Raw genomic sequence first — 20,470 nt, 5'->3', positions numbered from 1 at the left:
TTGTGTGTGTGAATATTCGATTATTGTCGATTTATTTATTCGTCGCATTTTTTCGCGAATTTTAAATCGCAATTTATTTTGTTATTTAATCTTTGATTTACATCAAAGCTTGTTCTATCTTTACACGTTTTAAATATTTCTTTTCATGGTCTGCACGAAATGCGTCAATAATGCAAATACTTTGTTCTACAATCGAAGAAATGATCAATAATTTTATTAATGACTCTTTTGATCATGATTATTTACGTTTATACGTTATTTATATAAAACTAATTAAATTCTATTATTCTATGTCGATTATTAATAATAAATATCGTGTAATTAATCATCACTAATCAGTCTTGTCTGGTCTATGTAAAAATTTTTAGTAAATTTTATATTATACGTATACTTTGGACACTTTCGTGTAATAAATTTTATTTTGTATTAAGTTTAAGATTATAATTTATATTAAATTTGTATTATATTTTGTAATACATATTTCTAATGCATTGTATTTTATATATTTTGCATTAAATTTTGTAATATATATATTTGTAATGTAATTATTTTTATATTACATAATTTAATATTTTGTAATGTGTTTTTTATGTAATTGCAAATTAATTATAATTTACGTTGTATATATTATAATTATGTAATATATATTTTTTATATGTATTATATTCTCTGTTTAAAAACTCTATTAAGAAAAATAAAAATAAATAAAAAAATTTTTCCTCCTCAATTTTTCCTCCCCTGTATCTCTGATTTAACGAAGGCATTTGCCAGGTGAGGAGGTTTCAGTACTCTCATGAACCTGAGAGCTATGCCGGCGGTAACATACGCCGATATTCATATAGTCTATTTTTATATTTAAAATCATTTGGACAACGTACAATTGTGGGCACACATACATACACATATAGGTAAGTAATTTATAAAAATTATTTTTATAAAAATTATTATTTATCATATTTATATATTATTTTCAAAATAATGATTGTTATACTCTGGTGCTACCGGCATTTCCGTGCACATAGCACGGAACAAAACCAGAAATTGTGCACATTATATATATATTACCCTCTGAGAACATTCATGGACATTGGCTTTGTAGTTCATGTCCACGTTTTCAATGTCCATAGAGGGAGTGTCGCTTTCAGGGATCACCTAGTTGTTTCTAGTAGTTTCCCCTATTTTCTAGGGACACTAGTAGAACGTATATAACCCAGTGTTGTCAGGCGGGTCAGGTTTTTCGCGCATGCGCAACGAACGCGGCCTCAATGAAGTATCTAATACAGACAAAAAGGTGTGCCGCTGGTCGCCCGAAGAAATGTTCTCTTAGAAAATTATTCCGAGTAATCAACGGCACACATTTTTATCTGCGTATATATACATATGTGTTTACACACACGCATAATATAAAATACAGTAATACAGTAACTTTCCTTCAGCCCGCCAAATCTTCCATGTGATACCTGATACCAGGTACCAGTGATACAGCGCTGGTTAGCTGCCATTACTGTCGCGCATGCGCGAAAAACCTGACCCACCTGACAACACTGATATAACCAGAGAAACGTTGGTGACGTTAGCATACGGATGAGTGCGTTGAGGTTATAACGATTAAAATGATCATTATGAAGAAAATTCTGTACCTATTCTTTATTTTTGTTAATTTGTGCGGGCAATACGTAATTGCGGAACATGAAGAGGACGCTTCTACAGATCTGTACGTAATCGAGGGAAAAGTATTTCCCTGGGACAACGCTGCTTCCAGTGGATGGCAGCTCATGACGCATGTAATGGCAAACGGTGGTGAACATTATGGCTTTTTAAGGTATGATTATAATTACACGTATATTTCAACAAATTTATTTGTTTTCGTGTGTTAATGACTTATTAATCGAATATGTTTTATTATTTTAGGGAGGATGGCACATTTATAATTTCAAATGTTCCATCGGGATCGTACATGGTCGAAGTGGTGAATCCAAATTATGTTTACGAGCCAGTCAGGGTGGAAATTAATTCTAAAGGAAAATTCCGAGCACGTAAAGTAAACTTGATACAAACATCGCAAGTGATTCAAGTACCTTATCCGTTGAAAATGAGGCCTTTAGCACCATTTCGATATTTTCAAGTTAGAGAGCAATGGCGAATGACAGACTTCTTATTCAATCCTATGGTAATAAAATTTTCAACATGCATTATGCAAAAAACATATATTTTACTATTTTTGAAAATTTTTCCTCATTTTCTCCTCTTTATAGGTTTTAATGATGGTTTTGCCACTTCTCTTGATTATGGTCCTGCCAAAAATTATGAACGATCCTGAAACTAGAAAGGTAAGATCACATCTCATAAGATATAGGAAGAAATGAGTAATGATAACAGTTTAATATATTAATATATTAAATATATTAATAGTAAAATAAATTAATATATTAATAGTTTAATATATTAATATACTATAAATATCTACAAATTACTATTCTATTTGTTAACAAAGTCACAAATTATATACATTTTGTAGGAGATGGAGCAATTAAATAATCTCACTATTTATAATATGCCAGAAATGTCTGAAGTGATAACATCTTTCCTTTCTGGAGGAGAGAAACAAAAATCAAAAGCAGTAAAAGCTGCTAAGAAAAGGCAATAATTTATTAATTTATTGCCTGTAGATGATTGTATGTATATGTTTACTCTAGTCTTTAAAATATAAAAGGATATCAACAACAAAAATGGAGCACTTCTGGGGAAAAAAAATATTTCAATGATTGAATATTGTGTAAGATTACGATGGTTAATGCACCAAGTCCTTAACTTACAAGTTTGAAAGTGTCAATAATTAGCTTCTTGTAATTTAACGTGATTGCAAAAATAATTTTGCGTCTTTTACATATATGCAAACAAAAGAATAATAAGATATCAGTAATACTTAAATTTACTATTAAATCTATTATATAATTGCTGTGTGCATATTACTTATATTGCACCAAGTTTTGTAAAATAGTAAAAGAAATTTTATAGAATAAGTAGGAGAAAACTGACACATGATATATAATCAGTCACAATGATATGCGTGTCTTATAATTATTATATTTTACATAGTAACAACAGTTTTACTATGCTTTCTGATATATTGATCTTACATACTCTCCATACATACATACCCACACACACACACACACATACATACACTCTCACTTTTGTGGTTACATTAATTCTGTCTTATATGAAGTATTGCAATTTCCATATTGTTACAATTTTGTAAATTATAAGACGAGTATTTATAATATAAATAAACAACAATGTATCAATCCACACTTTAATTTTATAGTTATTTAAGCTGCAGTTCCACTGTCGTCTTGCAATGTTGTTAATATCAATAATTATTAATATTTTGCATGTTACATTCTATTAAAAAAATGTACAAAATAATAGTTGTGCAAGAGTAATATAGCAGATATAAAATATCTGAAAAAAAAATCAAGATTGAACAATGCATTTCTTTTTTTCGAGATGTCTCGTGTATTTTAATTTCAGAAAGAACATTTCAAACTTGTGTAGATTATAATAAATTCCGATCAAGCGTTAAATAAATTTAAAAAGAGAAAGAAAGCTTTGCAGAGAGAGTTGCTTTCCTTCTAACGTAAAAATTGAAAAGAGATAGAAATTCTACGCTTTCTCTTTCTAACACTCGCGTCGCTTATCTATCACGATAGAGATAGAGAGTTCACAGTCTTTCTATTTATTACGTTTATGGACAATTATAACCTGTCTCGTTTCAAATAATATCTCAACGAATTATCCGTAAATTGTCTTCCTCGGCTCGCTTATATTACTTCGAGTCGTTACATATCACGTCTCAAACGATCGTTAATAGATATGCATCTGTTTCACAACTTGAATCAGTCACAAAGAAATACGAGAAAAATATTCTCGGAATATTAACAGTCATATCGCGCAAAAACTGGCGTTAGGTATGTATGTACATTATACATCCGCTTTCTCAAATGACTAACACATGTTTTTTTTTGCATCTGCATCATCTAAATTTTGTACGCGAATTTCAAAGTATATCATTTATAACAACTATCGTACTTTCATATGGTAAGAAAAATGCATTCCCTCTTTATTTGTAGCAAATGCAAAGACACTTTCACTCGAAGCGAAAAAACAAGCGATCTCTGTCACTGAAATATTTTCCTCGTATCGCGAGATGAAGTCTGTCAAACGCGAGGATCTAAGATAGAGATGAACGTCGAGAGAAAGACGTGATACGTTATCAACTCAATTTTTTTAATTAACGTTTGGACGCGCGGAAAATGCGCTAATCCCCTTAATAATGTAGTAACGGTGGGAATCGACGAGAAGAAAAGGAGAAAAAGAAAGACGTAAGAACAAAGATGAGCAATCGGGCGTGATTCAGCGGTCGGCGATGCACGGAGCCGAAAGCAACTTGATCGAGAGTGGCTGGGGCCACGTATGGCTTTTAATTCCGGGAATTCATATTTCGCCAATCGAGCCTTCGTGCCTGGCGAGGCCCGACCCTCGGCATCACCCGTCATTTCGTTTCGTTTACACCGATGACGATGGCTAGATCGAAGAATCGCTTCGATGAAACGATATTATTACGCGCGTCGCGATAAAATTATATCGCGAGCGAGAAAACTAATTGAAGGTGATCGATTTCGCGCCGATCGAATAATTGTCTAGATACCCGTGATAATAAGTGTATTATTAAAAAAGTTGCAGAAAGGAATGTATACAAAAATAAAGAAAAAATACAAGTGCAGCATGGATAGTGTAAAGGAAGAAGAATCGCATGAAATTACGAAATTTTTGGAATAATTAAGTACGACGCGAAGAAGGACGAATCGATCTCGACTTGCCGAATGCTTATACGTGTGTAGGTATGTGTTAATTTGAGTTTAATCCAGGCAGAAAATGTCGAAAGTATCTTGTTAAATTTTGTGGTTTCGCTCGAGAAGGTCCAACTTCTCGCTCGATGAGTCAGCCTATGAAACTTGCTCGACGATGATCAACAGTGAGAATTATCCTCTTCGATAGATCACACCTGATGAAACAAAATGGCAACGAATTACGAAATTACGAGAGAAAGGCGCAAGTTCTATCATCGAGGAATGAATCAAGACACCGTGTCATCTGAATCATCCGACTCAAGATCGAACTTGGAATCGGAATCGAGATCGAAACAGCACGATAATAAAAAGGCATCTTTGAGTTGCAAACAAACTTGTTTAGCGCATAAAACGGATAATACCGAAGTCGTAAGACGTGTAATCGTATCCGAGAGCAACGAAGAAGATGACTCCAACAATGAAAATGCCGATCGCTCGGAGTCCGAACGAATCATGGTGCCATCCGGTGAATATCTGATCGGCGCTGAAATAATGACGAGCTGTTCTTAAAGTCATTGTATCACGATCGAGCGAGAAATACGTCTCGATGATTTCGGATTCGTCTTTCAGATCCATCCGAGTGGAATTCCAGTCACATAGCCTCGTGGATCTCGTGGTGCAGCCGGACATTCTCTTTAAGACCGATTGCTGCGATACTTCCGCCGACCGGAAAGGAATTGCTGAAACTGTCCCTGCGAGATTGGCAGAAGATCGGCGGTGGGACGGAGGGTCGCATCCTGGCACGACACTTGGGCTACCTTCACCTACAAGCGACCGGCGTACACACTCCCGATTTATTGCAAGAGAACGAGAACAGTGTTGGTGAGTCGAGTTCGATATGTAATAAATTCAAGATGATACGCATTGATAGATTGGGTCTCTTATTATCGATTACGTTAGTATAACGTAGAAAGTAGTGTATGAAAATATTAATTAATGTGTAGAGAGAGAGAGAGAGAGAGAGAAGAAGGATATATCACACCAAACTCCTAGATTTCTTAAATCTCCTATTTTTCAACAATCAGGTGCTAAAGTTTTTCAGAGTTGATATGAAATGACTCTTAATTATCTTGTTCATTAGAAGCTTATAGTTTACTTTTTTATATGATAAATTGGTTTTTATGAGTTTTTCAAAATGTTTGTTTTTTTCAATTAATTATATATAATCTAAATTAATAAATTGGTTTAAAAAAATTTTAAATATTAAAATCAACATAATTTGATAAGAAGCTATGGCAAATATCTCTGGGTAAAATTTTCATTTTTAACTTGCAGCTAAGAGTTAGAATCCAAAATAATACATAACACATTAATTAATAAATCGTTAATTTTTCAATCAGTCTTCAAAACATTATAAAGTACCGAGACTATGTAACACATTTTCCTCTTATCGACAGTAAATTTTTCACGCCTACGTTTGCTCGTTGCATAAATCTAAATGATCGACGGTAAAGCTTGGAAAAGTTAATAGAGGTCTTGGAACCTGTCAGGATTGGATGGAGAGTGACCGGAAAAGGCTAACCGTTCCCCAAGGACCGATTCTGGTCCGACTCGAGCTTATCTAAGAGCTTTAACGATGGCTGCGATCTATTACAGATAAACGCGGTCCAGTAGAAAAGTAAATACCGATATCATCGAGCGTGTGGATAGTTTCGTCGGAAATTTTCTTCACGTCGCGTAACCCAAAGGGAAAAAGCAAACTTTTTGAAATAAAAGTACGTCCATGCATTTTCTCAATATAAAATTGAAGCGATTGAAAAAGAAAATATCCCGATATATTAAAAAAGTAAAAAGAACGCAGAGAGAAAAAGAGAAAGTTTAATAAGAATTTAGGCCAAACTTCTTCAATTTATACGAAAACACATGTCGGTGAGTAAAATATTTTATATCAAAAATATTAAAAATATCTGTATGATGATGATGATGATAAATGTATTCCGATATTTTTCGATATAGAATTGATCTCTACTGTGCGATGACATAAATGAGGAAGCTACGAGAAAATGAAGAAATTTCCTTTTGTCTTCTCCTCTTTTACTTGCTCCTTTTTTTCGGAGCACAGATTTTTCGAGCACCGCCTCTTTGGATGCGAAAGAAGAAAAGCGAAAAGTGAGAGGTAGCAGGAGTCGTGGCAGCGTAAGCCTCAGAGATATATCGTCCGTTTGAATAACGTTGCAGCTTTCTCTCTCTCTTTCCTCCTGTCTCTCTTTCTCTTTCTCTCTCTCGTTCTCGGTGTATGTACGTTGGCCCATCTCACCCCGGGAGCAGCCGTTTATTAAACGAATCAGTGTTATCGCGGTGAGAGAGTCCTCATGAATAAACCATCGAGTGTTTAGGGTAGCGGAAAGGTGGTGCCACGAGGGGTTACGAGCTTGCCGCGACCCCGCGCTTTTACCCCTCTTTCTACCCTCCTCCTTTTGGGGGCAAGCTCTAACGGGCTTGGGGGTGGTAAGCTCACCGCGGGGCGCGACTATATTGTTTTCGTGATGAGCGGCAAACATTCTCGGGATCTTCAACGTATACGGGATAATTTTACGCATCGTGTATCTCCGTCATATATCGCTGCATTTATCTCGTCTCGCGACACGTTCGACATTTACGGGGCGCACTTTGCTTTACATATAATTTCAATGTATCTTCGAATGTGAATCCGTTCGCACTTGTTCTTCGAACTCTCTGTGTGTCATTTAATATAACGGTTAATATGTTAAAATGAAATTTTACGCATATCTCGTTCTCGTATATTTTATCGGGTTTTGTACGAATAATATACGAGCGATGTATATTAAAAGCAGACAGACTCTTTTACTTTGATATTTTTTTATTTATCGTCATAATTTCTCGTAGAAACAGATATTAACATGATATTTATTTAGCTGTATATGCACATAGAACACACTTGAATTTCTTAACGCATTTCCACACATATATCTTGTTCTATTTTTATAAATTAATCTAAATGCAATTTATCTTGATTTATCAAGGTAGCAATTGAAAACATAAATATGTATTATTGACTCATTAGTACAGATATTAATATCATTATTAAATACTATGCAATGCGAGTTTATTATTTGATATAAATTGTTATTAATTTATTATATATTATACTATCATAACACATAAACATTGAGCAATAATTTTAATAGTTTTTTCTTAAAAAGGTGCACGTATTTAAATTATTTTTCACAAAAATAATAGGCTGATAACGAGCATGAAAAGAATCAATAAGGAAATCAACAAAGAAATTTTTATTTAAAGAATTTAGATAATTGATGCTTGTATCTCTTTAGCCACAAATATATTGTGAATGATTATGGAGAGTAAATGTCGAAAAACGTCATGCATATTAAAAAAATATTTGATAATTATTTACATTCTTAAGGAAAAAAAATTATTTTATTATCTATTTTTTTTCATTTACAATAAAAAAACAGATAATAAAATAATTTTTGTTTTTAAACTATAGATAACAACACAGTGAAAAGAGATTTATATTTTATTAGCTAATCCGTTCATATTCGTATAAAATCGGTGATTTTTGTACGTGTTTTTTCAATATAACGAGCTTCTTTATCAAAATTTATTTTTTTTATTTTATTATTTCGATATTAAGGAGAAAAAGAGAGATGAGGAATCTATAATTAATATTTTTATTTATATCTATAATAAAAACATCAGATAAACTATATATAATAAAAAATATATATATATATAAATTTACAGAAATGAGACTTAAAAAAAACAATTACTCTTCAAGCGAGCTCTTGAAACATTTATTCGCGAAGGAAAGGAAAGAAAAATTCAAACGAATTTATATACAACTATTTTTATTTGCGCACGTGCACGAGATATCGAGAGGATATTTGCGTAAATTTCAGAAGAAAGAACGAAAGAAATGGAAGAGCTACCGGTAAGTACTTTAAGCTCGGTATGTCAGAAGAGAGGGGATGTAAAGGTATTCCGTTCACTTGCCGAGACCACGAGTGGGAGGGAGGGGTGCGAAGGGCTGAAATAACCAGGAGCAAAGGTCGCTCAGTCGCTTTCTGTCCACTGACTGGCGAGTTTTATTCCGAATGCGTCAACGTCCTTTCATCGACTCGATTCGCCGACAATCGATTTACTCGCTTATTCGCGCGATCATTGCGTCATCGAAATCAGTGAAATGGATGTCGATTTATCATCCTTAATCTGTATCTCGTTTTTTCGCGAGACGTCGTGGCGAATACACTGTGACTCATGTAAAAGAATTATTCGTGTTGTATATGATCGCTCGACAGTAAGCCTCTATGAAATTAATTTCCATATCGTTTCGCTAGTATATGAAAAAAAATCATGGTGTTATACATATTCTTCTTTTTCAAACTCAAGAGGAAGATGTGAAAAATTACGACAAACAAACGTTTTGAAGACGGCGAGACAATCAATTCGCATTAATTGAACGGAACGGATTTTTTGGATGCCTCGAAGATGATGGAATTATCGTTTATCGGTTTTCGAAAGCGCCGTTTATATGGCACAGGCGATTAGGCTGAAACATCACATTTGGCGCGTAATGTGGAGAATTCAGACGCATCCGCTACATCTTCAGCAGGACACCAGATTGCATCCTTCGGCCGCTGCAATTCTTTACAACGGTAAATTTAGGAAAACACGGAAGATTAAACGCGCGAGTGAAATTAAAATGTTGAGAAGATACTTATCGCGCGCTCCTCATCACTTGTGCATATATTGGTATTCAAAATATTTATATATATGTAAATACGAACATGTATACGTATATATATGTATAGCAATTTTAGGCCAAGTTGCATCAACATTACTTTGAATTTAAGCGAGACTTAAATATGTGTCTATCTTTGTCTCTCTTTCTAAATAAATAAAGGCAGACACATATTTGTTGCAATTGAGCCTCAGATATATTTTAGAAAAGTGATATGCATTAGGACAAATACAAAATATCTATTCTGACGCGATATAATAGATTATTAAAATAATTATGTCGCTGTCCTTTTCGTAATCGAGTCCGAATTGACAATCTCAATTAAATAATTATTGATTTCGTTACAGGTTTTTTTTAAATAATGACTAACAATAAAAATATCTGTAGATGAATGGTAATAAAGAAAAAGATGAAGAGAAATGAAAATTTATGCGTCGAATGAGAATGAGAAGGCAAATGTGCTGGAGGAAGCTGACAACCATCGCTCTTTTCTCTCTTTTTCTCTCAACAACTCGACCTCGAGACTGAGTACTTTGGAGCTTGGTGCATGCGTGTTTCGTTTTTCTGTTCATAGAGAGGTTCAGCCTCCTACAACGAACTTGCTCGCTGATTGGATCGACGGCTGGAGCCGGCAGCTCGGGGGCGGTCGGAGGCGGACAGGTCCAGCTCTGGCAATTCCTGCTGGAACTACTCTCGGATACGTCCAACGCGTCCTGTATCGCGTGGGAGGGCTCGAACGGGGAATTTAAGCTCACCGATCCGGACGAAGTCGCGCGTCGATGGGGCGAGCGCAAGAGCAAGCCGAATATGAATTACGATAAGCTGTCACGCGCGTTAAGGTAATTCGATAAGCGAGTATCGTTCGCCGATTTACATAACGACGGAGAATCGTGTGCGCAATCATTGTTTGCTTCTCCTTCACTCTTTATCTAGATTTTTTATCCTTTCATCACATATATCATATAAATCCTTCATGTAGACTTGTAAATTTAAAACATATTGAAATGCTATACATGTAGCACACATTGTTAAGAGAAAACAATGTATTATTTTGCAGATATTACTACGACAAGAATATAATGACGAAAGTTCACGGTAAACGTTACGCTTACAAGTTCGATTTTCATGGTTTGATGATGGCTTGTCAGTCACAAGCCGGCATTATGACGCTGGAAGCATCAACATCGTCGCGTTTGACAAACAGCAACTGTCATCCTCATCACCAAGCTCATCGTACTCATCGTTTATATCCAGTGGGGCCGTCGCCTGCTCAACACTCTGTACAATCTTCGTCCTTACCGGGATCAACGCCGTCCACGCAACAACTACCGCCGCCACCACCAGCACCACCGCCGCCGCAACCACCACCACCACCACCACCACCACCACCACCGCCACCCCCGTCATCGCTACCACATTATTGTTGGCCGTATCACCGATGTTCGCCTCCGACATAACATAGTCTGCAATCGCTAGGCATGTGCAGTTACTTTGACTGACTACTAGTGTAAATTTCAATGGATGATGATTCGCGCTCATTCCATTTATTTCATCCGTCTCTCTTTTCTTTAATCATAGATTGCAATATATCATTGACATCTGAATAGATAGACGGAGCATTAGCTATCGATTAAGACGAGGGGGGCTTTGATATTCGCGATAAAGGGGGACTCTATGAACTTCGGTTGAATTCGGTTATTCCCGATAATGATCGGTTAATAATTCATTGACATCAAAGTTCAGCTCATATGTATTGTGCGAAGTTGTGTTGTGACTAATGTCATATTATTTTTATATTTATTATATTATTTTTTAATTTATATATATTATTTAATATTATTATATTTTCATATTATTTTTATATTTAGCGGCATTAGCGATTTTCTCTAAATAAACATTCTTTAAACATTTCTGTGAAAATCTAGTTGAGAATCGATGATGTCAATGGAATCGTCATGTAATGTCAAATTATGTCGAGTATAATCGAACGTTGACGGAATTAACCGAAGTTCATGCACTCCCTACTTACTGCATTTATCAGTTACCCCTCTCAATGCAATATATCATTGCCGACTTTTGAAATGAAAGAAACATTGTCAAAGTTTGTGACTTTTAAATGAAAAATTAAGTACATTAAAATGATGCACAGCAAATCTCGGTTTTCTTCATTTCCAAAATCGGCAATAATATGTGTATGAGTGTATTGCAATCTATGTTCAAATGATTTTAATAGCTTTTTTTATATCAAGTAATTTATAGCAAACAATTTATTATTTATATTTATATTTTTCACTTGATCCTGAGACTTTCCTGGATGAATTATACATAATGACAATTTTAATGATATTGAAAACCACAATAATAATTTCATAAACGCGAGTGCAAAATATTTTTAATTTTTAAATGTTGCAAAAGTATAAAATATATCCTATTACTGTTTCATGACTTGCCAAATATATGGCTAATTGGAATTATTAATTATAATACTTTAATAGAAGCGTATAATATTCGCAAATGTATATTTTGTAAACACGACTTTCTATCCAGTAAATATATAATATATAATGTAGAGTTAATATTTACTATTATGTATATATAAACCAATCTAAAAATGAACACTTATTAACATGCTGTAATTATTAATTATTTAATTGTATTTTTTAACCTTAGTAAAAACTGCGTTTTTCTTAATATCAATTAAATTCTCATGATTTACATCATTCTTAAATAGCATTTTAATGGCTAATATATTACTATTGTCGGCAAGATATTAAATATATTAATTAATCTTGCATTGTTTCATTATAATTTATCATACGATATACATGTCAAATTTTTTTACCAATCGTCGATAACATGTTACAACCAATATATATATATGTTCATAGATGTCCTTCTATGCCAACATATCGACCGATCGATAAGAGCGTCATCATCGAAATGATGCGGTGAACAACGCATGCTCGAAATTCAACGCATAAAATTCCTCTTCTCTTCCTTGGCAAAGGTAAGTGTAGCCACGCTGAATATTAACGCGATTAAAATCCATTTATTGTGACAAGATCGTTATACACTTTGCATTAAAAGACATTAAAATGTGACCTTTGGAGTAAAAATAATAATATTCTGAAATTATTTCTAGGTCCTCGGCTTCTTAAAACATGTCTGATGTGGAAAAGTAAGTGTATTTTAGAATGTTCACAATACCGCTTATTTATTTTTTATTGTGTTGCGATTAATTTTAATAAATTAATAAGTTTACGGATATATAGAAATATATAAACTTGTGAGAAGCATTCGATATAAGAATTCAGCAAATAGTAAATATAAATACATTTTGCACCTATATTTGATGATGGATAGTATAGGTTAAGTTGCATGGAAATATTTGTATATACGAGTTTCGAAGAAATTTATAGTTTTAATGAATTATAAATTCAATATTCATTATTAAAAAAAAATTTACCTTTAAAATTTACCTTTAAATTTTAGTAAATGAAATTGATAAAATTGATTCTTTACTCTTTCGAAATAAACTTTACATTAATTTAAGTTTGATTTATACAAAATTTTATCACTAATATATTTAATGTTAAAAATTCTTTGCAAAAAATAATTAAAAATGATTAAAATAATTTTCACTATTAAAAATTATAAGTATATAAAAATTGTTCGTAAAATATTCTATATTTTGAAAGAGTTATTGTAATTAAAAGAATGTGCTTAGTCTATGATAGCCATATGATAATAAATCAACTTAATTTAATATACAAATAAATTAAGTAAAATAATAGTATTCTTACTTACTATGCTTAATAAAATTATTTTTTTTACAGCGATGATGTGCCATCTGCGATGGCGGCAGGTGGCAGTATGGATGTTAATACTGCACTACAAGAAGTATTGAAAAACTCCCTCATTCATGACGGTGTTGTACATGGTCTTCATGAAGCTGCCAAGGCATTAGACAAGTAAGATATTGAAAACAAAAAATATAATTTTAATAAACTGTTTTTTTTTCTTTAGACAAGTTTAATTGTTTAATATACTTTAATGTATCTTTCTGTTAATACATAAAATAAAACAATATTACAATAAGTAATGTTAAATATCATAGTTGTATAATATTAAATATCATTCATTAGTAAATTAGTAAATCTTTTATATTGCAGAAGACAAGCCATGCTTTGTATCTTGGCTGATAATTGTGACGAACCAATGTACAAAAAATTGGTTCAAGCGTTATGCAATGAGCATCAAATTCCACTGATAAAGGTAGACAATAACAAAAAGTTAGGAGAATGGGCTGGATTATGTAAAATTGACAGTGCAGGGAAAGCTCGTAAAGTAGTTGGTTGCTCGTGTGTCGTCATAAAGGTAAGTTAATGTTAAAAATTTCATTTTATTTATTTTTTTTATTAAATGTGTAATATAATCGTGACACTTAGAAGTGCATATTAAAAAGAGAAATTGTAAAAATATGATGATATGTTTGGCTCCCTCTACTGAGCAGAACCCGTATAATAAACAGACCATGCTGTGTTTATGCCATACTGATATATCTTTATCACACTTTTTCCAATTATATTATATTGTTACTTCATTATCAAATATACAAATATTACTCGCAGGATTTTGGAGAAGACACACCAGCAAAGGATGTTCTAATGGAATACCTGAAACAAAGTGCTGTACATTAAAAATCTTTTAATAAAATATTTGACACAAATTAATACAAATATGATATATTTGTTTCCGAAATTTTAATATCTTGTAATCTTAACAATTTTATTAAGATATGTGCACACATAATCATGAGTAAAAAGAGCTACAATTTTTGATGAGTTTTGAAATGTGCAAAAAGTTATTAAGTTCATAAAAAAAAGTAAATACAATCTTTACAATGTTTACAACTATAAAATAAGATGCTGAGATTGAAAAAAAAGCAGTAATACATAGTCAAGTATATATATTGATGAATACATTCTTAATCTATCAATGATCCAATCATTATTATTTAGCTTTTCTTACAAATCTTCTTATGTTCTTCCCAATCTTTTATTTGACATTGTCTGCAAAAAGAATTAAGGTTGTCATTTTTAAATGCATGTTTTAGGAAACATATCAGAGCATTTCCTCTACATACCTACTGCAATACCAGACTTCTTTACATTTAGAGCATCGTTTTTTAGACACTTCTTGACATAATGAACATCTTTTCAACTCTATGCGGTCTAATTTTTCCAAATCATAGCCATCACTTAAAATTTGCGCAGCATCTTTAATATAGTTTTTATCTGTTGTAAATAGATATTTAGACTGATGTCTAGCCAACTTTTTCCATTTTTTATGATATTTTTCCAAAATCGACGATTTTATCTATATATTTTGTACATTTATAATTTTTTGTGTGATATATTATTTTATTAATTGTTAATAGAAACAAAAAAATAATAAGAGATAAAGACAGGAGAGAATGATGTTATACCTGTGGTATTACTTCAACGTGAACTGCGCAACTTGCATTAGAAGATGGCATTGCTGTTATATTTAAATAAGATAACCATCTCTTAAGCTCTATTAAAGGAGCGATTTGATCTAGTAAATCTTCATGTAAATATTTCTGTAACTGAAGTGTAAAGAGTTCTATTTAAAATTGTATTATATGCATCGATTGGTGATAAACCGATAAAATTAATACCTTGGATAACTGAGACAACCTATGCTCTGTAATGTCATAATATGGAGAGCATTTTGGATTGAGAAGTAATTCTCTTAGACCAAACCATACTTGACCTTCTCTCTTGTTAATTTTTCCCACTTCATTTGCCTTAACTTTTTTCCAGCTGGCATCATACATTAGTGTTTCACCTGTATAAAGATTAATGTTAATATTTTAATAACATTTCAAATATTTTTATTGTTCTTATTAACACGTTGTCTCACGTAATCTTTCACAGAAACAAAAAAGATATTACCATCCTCATCTTGCTTCTTCCACGGTTGAGTTTCTATTAATTGCACAAATAAGTAAGGGATATCGTGTGTGGCTAGCATACGCGAAACAGCACAAAGAGGTAAGCCGTCCAAAAATTCTATTAGATAGTAAAGAATGGAGATACATCGCATTCCAATGTCAAATTCAAATACCTTCAGTTTCTCCAATATTTCTTCAAGACAAGAGCTGCCGATAAAAAAATATGTGATATTAATAAGAGAATTCTATACACATTTAATAAAAAGTTTTACATGTATGTTTATATATTTAAAAAATATATATATATATATATATTTTTTTTTATATTTTACTTGGGATCTTTGATTTCAAATCTTTCATAGATCTCGACGGTTTTCTCATCGAAAAGTACTCTTATGTGCTCGATGGCATAATCGATAAGATCGATCACCATATCATCTATCGTTTCCGCGCTTTCACAGTGAAATAATATATTCTCCAATAACGAAATTGCGATGACTTCATGATAAAGTACGCTAAACATCATAAACGTGTTTTGTGGCTCGTCATTGAGATCAATTAAAAACGGGAACGCTTTATGTTTCCAAATATCGATTTGTATAGCTTCATATATGAGAATAGGAACCTAAAATGGAGCGATTTATGATTTATATTAATTGATATTGGTAACAAAAATTGTGTCAAAGTCTAATTTATATATTTATACTGTTTTTATGTTGCTTGTGTAATTATATTATTAATTCTACTTGCATGTCTAAGAATCTTGAGAGAACAATCGCCTGTCATAACTTACTTTTTTTAACGAGATAAACCATTCCATAACACTTTCTTCGCGCAATCCTGTTATCTCGAGTACACTTTGCTGGTTTAATAATGTCAGTTTCTTATGGAAATCCAACCAGCTAAAATATATTTCTGCGTCTTTATATCAATTTCTAAACATACTAAATAATTATAAGAAACATATAAAAGTGTTTACTTTTTCGTGCCGATGTCATCCAGGATCGAAACGTTCAAACTTTGCACGTAAGCTTCGATTTCCCATGGCGGTACTATATATTCCATATGATCTGCCATACTCTTCAAAACTCTCTTAGAATTGCTTCGAATAACGTTTATAACGCTAAGATCGCCATTTACTGTGAAAAATAAATCTAAAATACTCTGTATCCCTGACGACAAGCGTGTATATTTAATCGATAAATGCACACTATTCACGTATTTAAATAAATACAGAGATTATGAAAAATGTAAATTTAATCTAGATTTCTAAATAATCTAAATTTAAAAATCTGCATAAATACGAAATATATATTTCATATTTTTGCAATTTTATTATCTCGCTTCTCGTGTTATTGATCATTTTGTTTATCATTCGCAATTATAATATAGAATTCTATCTTTAAATCTATCGAATTAAAACTTGAATTCGCGCTTAGCAGAGATTTTAATTTTATTTAGAGTAAAGAGACTCGCATGGAATCCATTTGCAACAAAGATTCAAAAAGTCTGCTTGTTAGCGGAAATTCAAACTTCCCATTTAGCGAAGATTCAAACCTGCCTAATGGAAATTCGAACTTACCAACCAGGGACTTCAAAGAATGCGCATTGACCTGTCATAATTGCTGTCATAACCTATGTGTGTTCAAACTTTAATAGGGTATAATAAAATGTATAATTGTGCCGTATAACTTATTAGAATTGGAAGGATTTTGCCAGCAGAGGAGAAGAAACCAAATAAAATAAGATTTTTATATAAAGAGTAAAGAGTAAGATTTATGGCGAAGACTGGCGAAGACGTTGCGATTAGATAACACTCGCCTGTTTTAATTAAGGCGATATGCCTCGCACAAAAGTAGCGTGGCAATAGCACAATTTGACACGATGGGTGCCGTCCTTGTGCGTTCAAATCGCCCGACAAATTTATAGCGGGATGGCGAAGGTGAGGGAAAGCAGGGTTAGCTTGGTAACGGATCCCTGTCCCATCAAACCTCGTAAGATCGGCCCGCAGAACGTGGTCATTCGTCTGAGACAGAGGGAGACGATAGGCTGCCCTTTCCCAGGCACGCATGTACATAGCGCGAGGCAGTTCTATCAAAATGTCTTTCCCAACTTTACCGTGATGAACGTGGAGAAACCGCCGTGTTTCCTTCGTAAGTTCAGCCCGGACGGGAAGTACTTAGTGGCGTTTAGCGCCGATCAAATGTCTATCGAGGTATACCAATATTGCGGGGCCTCGGCGGCCGCGGACTTGTTGGCCGATTGTGAAGGCGAATATATCGGCAACAAGAACGACGACTGTAGCTTTCACATACGAAATAATATCTTCACACGATTCTTCAAGGTACTTACGCTGTACTAATCCACCTTGGTGTATACGTCTGTATTTGCAGATTATAAAGATTAAGAAAAAAAAAAAAGAAAGAACCGCTGAAATTGGTGTACCAGCATAAGCATATTTGTAGGTAAAATGGATTATAAATGTAGTACAAAGCAACCAACAATTGAACAGAGAATGCAGTCTTTTCACAGACGACGCGCGGTATGTGATTGTGGGTTCAGCTGCTCATATCCCTGATGAATTGAGACCACATTTTTATCAGGTAATCATAACGAGCAATAGTTTTTACTTTGCAATGACTTTTTTTTTTTTTTAAATTTAATACAAATTTTATTCCTTCAAGATTTACTCCAATAACGAGGCGTTGACTCCGAATCCTCGGTCTCCGCTTGAAGATTATAGCCTGCACCTTGTCGATTTACGTGGTGGAAAGTTATGCGACACTAGACATTTTCAAGTTGACAAAATTTATTTGTCGCATAATCAAGGTATTGTATCAATCGATATTTCGACAGATTTTTGTGATTAATTACATGTTTATTTTACTAAAAGAATGTAAAGAAAATCAAAGTTTTCTTGTCGTGATAATATTCTTAATATTTACTGCTTTTTTATATAAGTTAAAGATGTTTTACCAAATGTCATTTAAGTGATTAAAATTATGTTAAACTCTGAGAATAAATCTTTTTTTTTTTCTATACATAGGTCTTTATTTATACAAAGATATATTAGCAGTCTTATCGGTGCAACATCAAACTATACATATCTTTCAAATTCTGGATGGCATGTTTATAAATGTCAGGACGATAGGAAGGTATTAAGTATAAATATATTAGCCAAAATTATAATTTATATTATAAATACTTTAAATTATAAATAATTTATAATGTAAAATATGATAACATATATAAATAGATGATGTTCTGATAATATAAATGATTTGTTTTAAGGTTTTGTATGGAAGATGATGCATATTTAGTTACAAGCGCTTTTCCTGGAATCAATTGTAGACCATTTAAAGACATTGCGATAAATAGTCTTAAACATAGGTTATTAGTATATTTATACAAACGAGCAAAATATATCAGCAATGAGACAAAAGATCCATATGAATTGAGAAGATTTTATCAATATTTTGACCAGGTATTGTATTCACAAAAAAATGTTTTTATATTATTTTAAAAGTTTATCGTTAATCAGTAATTATCAAGTAATTAATTGAATAAAATATTCTAGCTAAATGCACTACGTATGTGGAAAATGCAATTGTTGGATACAAATCATATCTTGGTGAGATATGCGAGCGAAGAAGTAGCGACTCTGCAAGCAAACGAACCAAATGCACAGCCTGCGCTATTGGTAGTTTACGACATGGTTACGGCAAAGATTTTGGCGGCATATGACAATGCATCGACTCAACTATTAACTCTATTTGAAAATTTTAGTGATTTTTTCAGAAATGCCAGGATGAGCACGGATTGCCAATATATGTGTTCGCCATCTAATAATATATATGCCAGGTACAACATCCTTTGGATATCTTATAAATCAATGTATATATACGTGCGTACATGTATTGTTTAAAATTATTTAACTATGTTTTCTCTTTTTAGATTGTTACAGCAAAGGTTCAAACAAACGATAATAAGCGCTAGATACGGTGGTATTACCGAAGCCACGAAAAGGCTACTCGCTCAATTGCCGATATGCGCTCAGTCTTACTCCAGTTCTCCGTATCTCGATTTGTCATTATTTTGCTATGATGATAAATGGGTGTCTATGATGGAACGCCCTAAAGCATGCGGAGAACATCCAATACGGTACAAACATTTTTTTACGACTCATTTTTAATATTTCCGCGATAGAAAATTATTGATAAAATTATCTGATTGTGCTGTGATTTGTTCTTTCTTTTTTATAGCTTCTATGCCCGCGATTCGGGTCTTTTAAAATTTAGAATGTATGCCGGTATGTTGGGACGTACAACACCAACGGCTGCAAGACGATTGGTCGCATTCACGTTCCATCCGACAGATCCGTTCGCAATTTCAGTCCAACGTTCTAATGCAGATTATATCGTCAGTTTTCATGTCAGGCATATTTGAAGCATTTCTTTTCTTTGACTTGTGTACATTTAGATGTAATGTCAATGAGATTTTTCACTCAAAATATGAAAAGAAAGAGAAGAAAAGAGATTGCTGTTGCTAAAGTACAAAACAGATCATATATTTCAAATAAAAATATTATCACAACCATGTGATTATCAGAGTTCGGATCTTGGTACCGTTTTCCCCACTCCAAGTACATGCTAGCGACCGAGCGCCGCGAAAAGCAGTATCGTCTATGCCGGTCTAGTAATGGTAGCAAAGAGGGCACCGTCGCGTAGAAAAAGAAAATATAATAATTTATTATATTATTTTATATAATATATATATATAATTTTATCATATTATTTTGTATATTATGTATAATATTAAATAAACATATATTTTAATAAATATATATTATATATATAT

General features: G+C 32.9%; 5 protein-coding genes across 12 annotated transcripts; 4 read left to right on the top strand and 1 right to left on the bottom strand.

Moving 5' to 3' along the window:
* Positions 1–1,547: 1,547 nt before the first annotated feature.
* On the top strand, positions 1,548–3,314 carry Emc7 (ER membrane protein complex subunit 7). Its single transcript, XM_083108824.1, has 4 exons — positions 1,548–1,822; positions 1,912–2,170; positions 2,256–2,330; positions 2,519–3,314. The coding sequence occupies exons 1-4, from the start codon at positions 1,614–1,616 to the stop codon at positions 2,645–2,647; spliced, it is 672 nt and encodes a 223-aa protein (XP_082964950.1). The 5' UTR covers positions 1,548–1,613; the 3' UTR covers positions 2,648–3,314.
* A 151-nt stretch (positions 3,315–3,465) lies between these two features.
* LOC145977110 (Friend leukemia integration 1 transcription factor) lies at positions 3,466–12,613 on the top strand. Of its 6 annotated transcripts, none has more exons than XM_083108820.1 (7): positions 3,466–3,971; positions 4,134–4,904; positions 4,983–5,379; positions 5,484–5,735; positions 10,211–10,475; positions 10,694–11,112; positions 12,525–12,613. In XM_083108820.1, exons 3-6 carry the CDS (start codon positions 5,082–5,084, stop codon positions 11,091–11,093), a joined length of 1,215 nt encoding a protein of 404 aa, XP_082964946.1. In that variant the 5' UTR covers positions 3,466–3,971; positions 4,134–4,904; positions 4,983–5,081; the 3' UTR covers positions 11,094–11,112; positions 12,525–12,613. The 6 variants fall into 6 exon arrangements, with proteins under 6 accessions (XP_082964946.1, XP_082964949.1, XP_082964945.1 ...); XM_083108823.1 differs by lacking the exon at positions 12,525–12,613 and having other exon boundaries at positions 4,134–4,385; positions 4,741–4,904; positions 10,694–12,045; XM_083108819.1 differs by lacking the exon at positions 12,525–12,613 and having other exon boundaries at positions 4,134–4,672; positions 4,741–4,904; positions 10,694–12,045.
* Rps12 (ribosomal protein S12) lies at positions 12,553–14,375 on the top strand. The gene is made up of 5 exons (XM_083108831.1): positions 12,553–12,643; positions 12,779–12,814; positions 13,473–13,607; positions 13,809–14,013; positions 14,268–14,375. The coding sequence occupies exons 2-5, from the start codon at positions 12,798–12,800 to the stop codon at positions 14,334–14,336; spliced, it is 426 nt and encodes a 141-aa protein (XP_082964957.1). The 5' UTR covers positions 12,553–12,643; positions 12,779–12,797; the 3' UTR covers positions 14,337–14,375.
* Positions 13,780–17,801, bottom strand: Zmynd10 (zinc finger MYND-type containing 10). Of its 3 annotated transcripts, none has more exons than XM_083108810.1 (9): positions 17,196–17,801; positions 16,593–16,752; positions 16,407–16,515; positions 15,946–16,238; positions 15,615–15,820; positions 15,338–15,507; positions 15,125–15,259; positions 14,783–15,015; positions 13,780–14,708 (listed from the first exon to the last, which is right to left on the bottom strand). In XM_083108810.1, the coding sequence occupies exons 2-9, from the start codon at positions 16,688–16,690 to the stop codon at positions 14,654–14,656; spliced, it is 1,299 nt and encodes a 432-aa protein (XP_082964936.1). In that variant the 5' UTR covers positions 16,691–16,752; positions 17,196–17,801; the 3' UTR covers positions 13,780–14,653. The 3 variants fall into 3 exon arrangements, with proteins under 3 accessions (XP_082964936.1, XP_082964934.1, XP_082964935.1); XM_083108808.1 differs by having other exon boundaries at positions 13,781–14,708; positions 15,125–15,265; positions 17,196–17,797; XM_083108809.1 differs by lacking the exon at positions 17,196–17,801 and having other exon boundaries at positions 13,781–14,708; positions 15,125–15,265; positions 16,593–16,814.
* On the top strand, positions 17,039–20,448 carry Abo (de-etiolated protein 1 abo). Its single transcript, XM_083108807.1, has 8 exons — positions 17,039–17,957; positions 18,079–18,216; positions 18,298–18,442; positions 18,660–18,768; positions 18,905–19,097; positions 19,191–19,474; positions 19,568–19,774; positions 19,876–20,448. The coding sequence occupies exons 1-8, from the start codon at positions 17,547–17,549 to the stop codon at positions 20,057–20,059; spliced, it is 1,671 nt and encodes a 556-aa protein (XP_082964933.1). The 5' UTR covers positions 17,039–17,546; the 3' UTR covers positions 20,060–20,448.
* Positions 20,449–20,470: the final 22 nt, after the last annotated feature.

Source organism: Camponotus vicinus, unplaced genomic scaffold, assembly GCF_025532165.1.
Source record: "Camponotus vicinus isolate PSW18456_S1 unplaced genomic scaffold, iyCamVici1.0 SCAF_9, whole genome shotgun sequence".
NCBI classification, from domain to species: domain Eukaryota; kingdom Metazoa; phylum Arthropoda; class Insecta; order Hymenoptera; family Formicidae; genus Camponotus; species Camponotus vicinus.
The sequence above is the reverse complement of the archived record's forward strand: the minus strand, read 5'-3'. Positions and strand labels throughout refer to the sequence as shown.

Excerpts from the sequence above, each read along its gene's own strand:
- Emc7 (XM_083108824.1), top strand. The coding sequence starts at position 1,614 with ATGATCATTATGAAGAAAATTCTGTACCTATTCTTTATTTTTGTTAAT. Across the intron at positions 1,823-1,911 it reads GAACATTATGGCTTTTTAAG|GGAGGATGGCACATTTATAA; the intron begins GTATGATTATAA and ends TTATTATTTTAG. Across the intron at positions 2,171-2,255 it reads ACTTCTTATTCAATCCTATG|GTTTTAATGATGGTTTTGCC; the intron begins GTAATAAAATTT and ends TCCTCTTTATAG.
- LOC145977110 (XM_083108820.1), top strand. The coding sequence starts at position 5,082 with ATGGCAACGAATTACGAAATTACGAGAGAAAGGCGCAAGTTCTATCAT. Across the intron at positions 5,736-10,210 it reads AGAGAACGAGAACAGTGTTG|AGAGGTTCAGCCTCCTACAA; the intron begins GTGAGTCGAGTT and ends TTCTGTTCATAG. Across the intron at positions 10,476-10,693 it reads AAGCTGTCACGCGCGTTAAG|ATATTACTACGACAAGAATA; the intron begins GTAATTCGATAA and ends ATTATTTTGCAG.
- Rps12 (XM_083108831.1), top strand. Across the intron at positions 13,608-13,808 it reads GCTGCCAAGGCATTAGACAA|AAGACAAGCCATGCTTTGTA; the intron begins GTAAGATATTGA and ends TTTATATTGCAG. Across the intron at positions 14,014-14,267 it reads GCTCGTGTGTCGTCATAAAG|GATTTTGGAGAAGACACACC; the intron begins GTAAGTTAATGT and ends TATTACTCGCAG.
- Zmynd10 (XM_083108808.1), bottom strand. The coding sequence starts at position 16,690 with ATGGCAGATCATATGGAATATATAGTACCGCCATGGGAAATCGAAGCT. Across the intron at positions 16,516-16,592 it reads GATGACATCGGCACGAAAAA|CTGGTTGGATTTCCATAAGA; the intron begins GTAAACACTTTT and ends AATATATTTTAG. Across the intron at positions 14,709-14,782 it reads GAAGTCTGGTATTGCAGTAG|ACAATGTCAAATAAAAGATT; the intron begins GTATGTAGAGGA and ends TTCTTTTTGCAG.
- Abo (XM_083108807.1), top strand. The coding sequence starts at position 17,547 with ATGGCGAAGGTGAGGGAAAGCAGGGTTAGCTTGGTAACGGATCCCTGT. Across the intron at positions 17,958-18,078 it reads TCTTCACACGATTCTTCAAG|GTAAAATGGATTATAAATGT; the intron begins GTACTTACGCTG and ends GCATATTTGTAG. Across the intron at positions 19,775-19,875 it reads TGCGGAGAACATCCAATACG|CTTCTATGCCCGCGATTCGG; the intron begins GTACAAACATTT and ends TCTTTTTTATAG.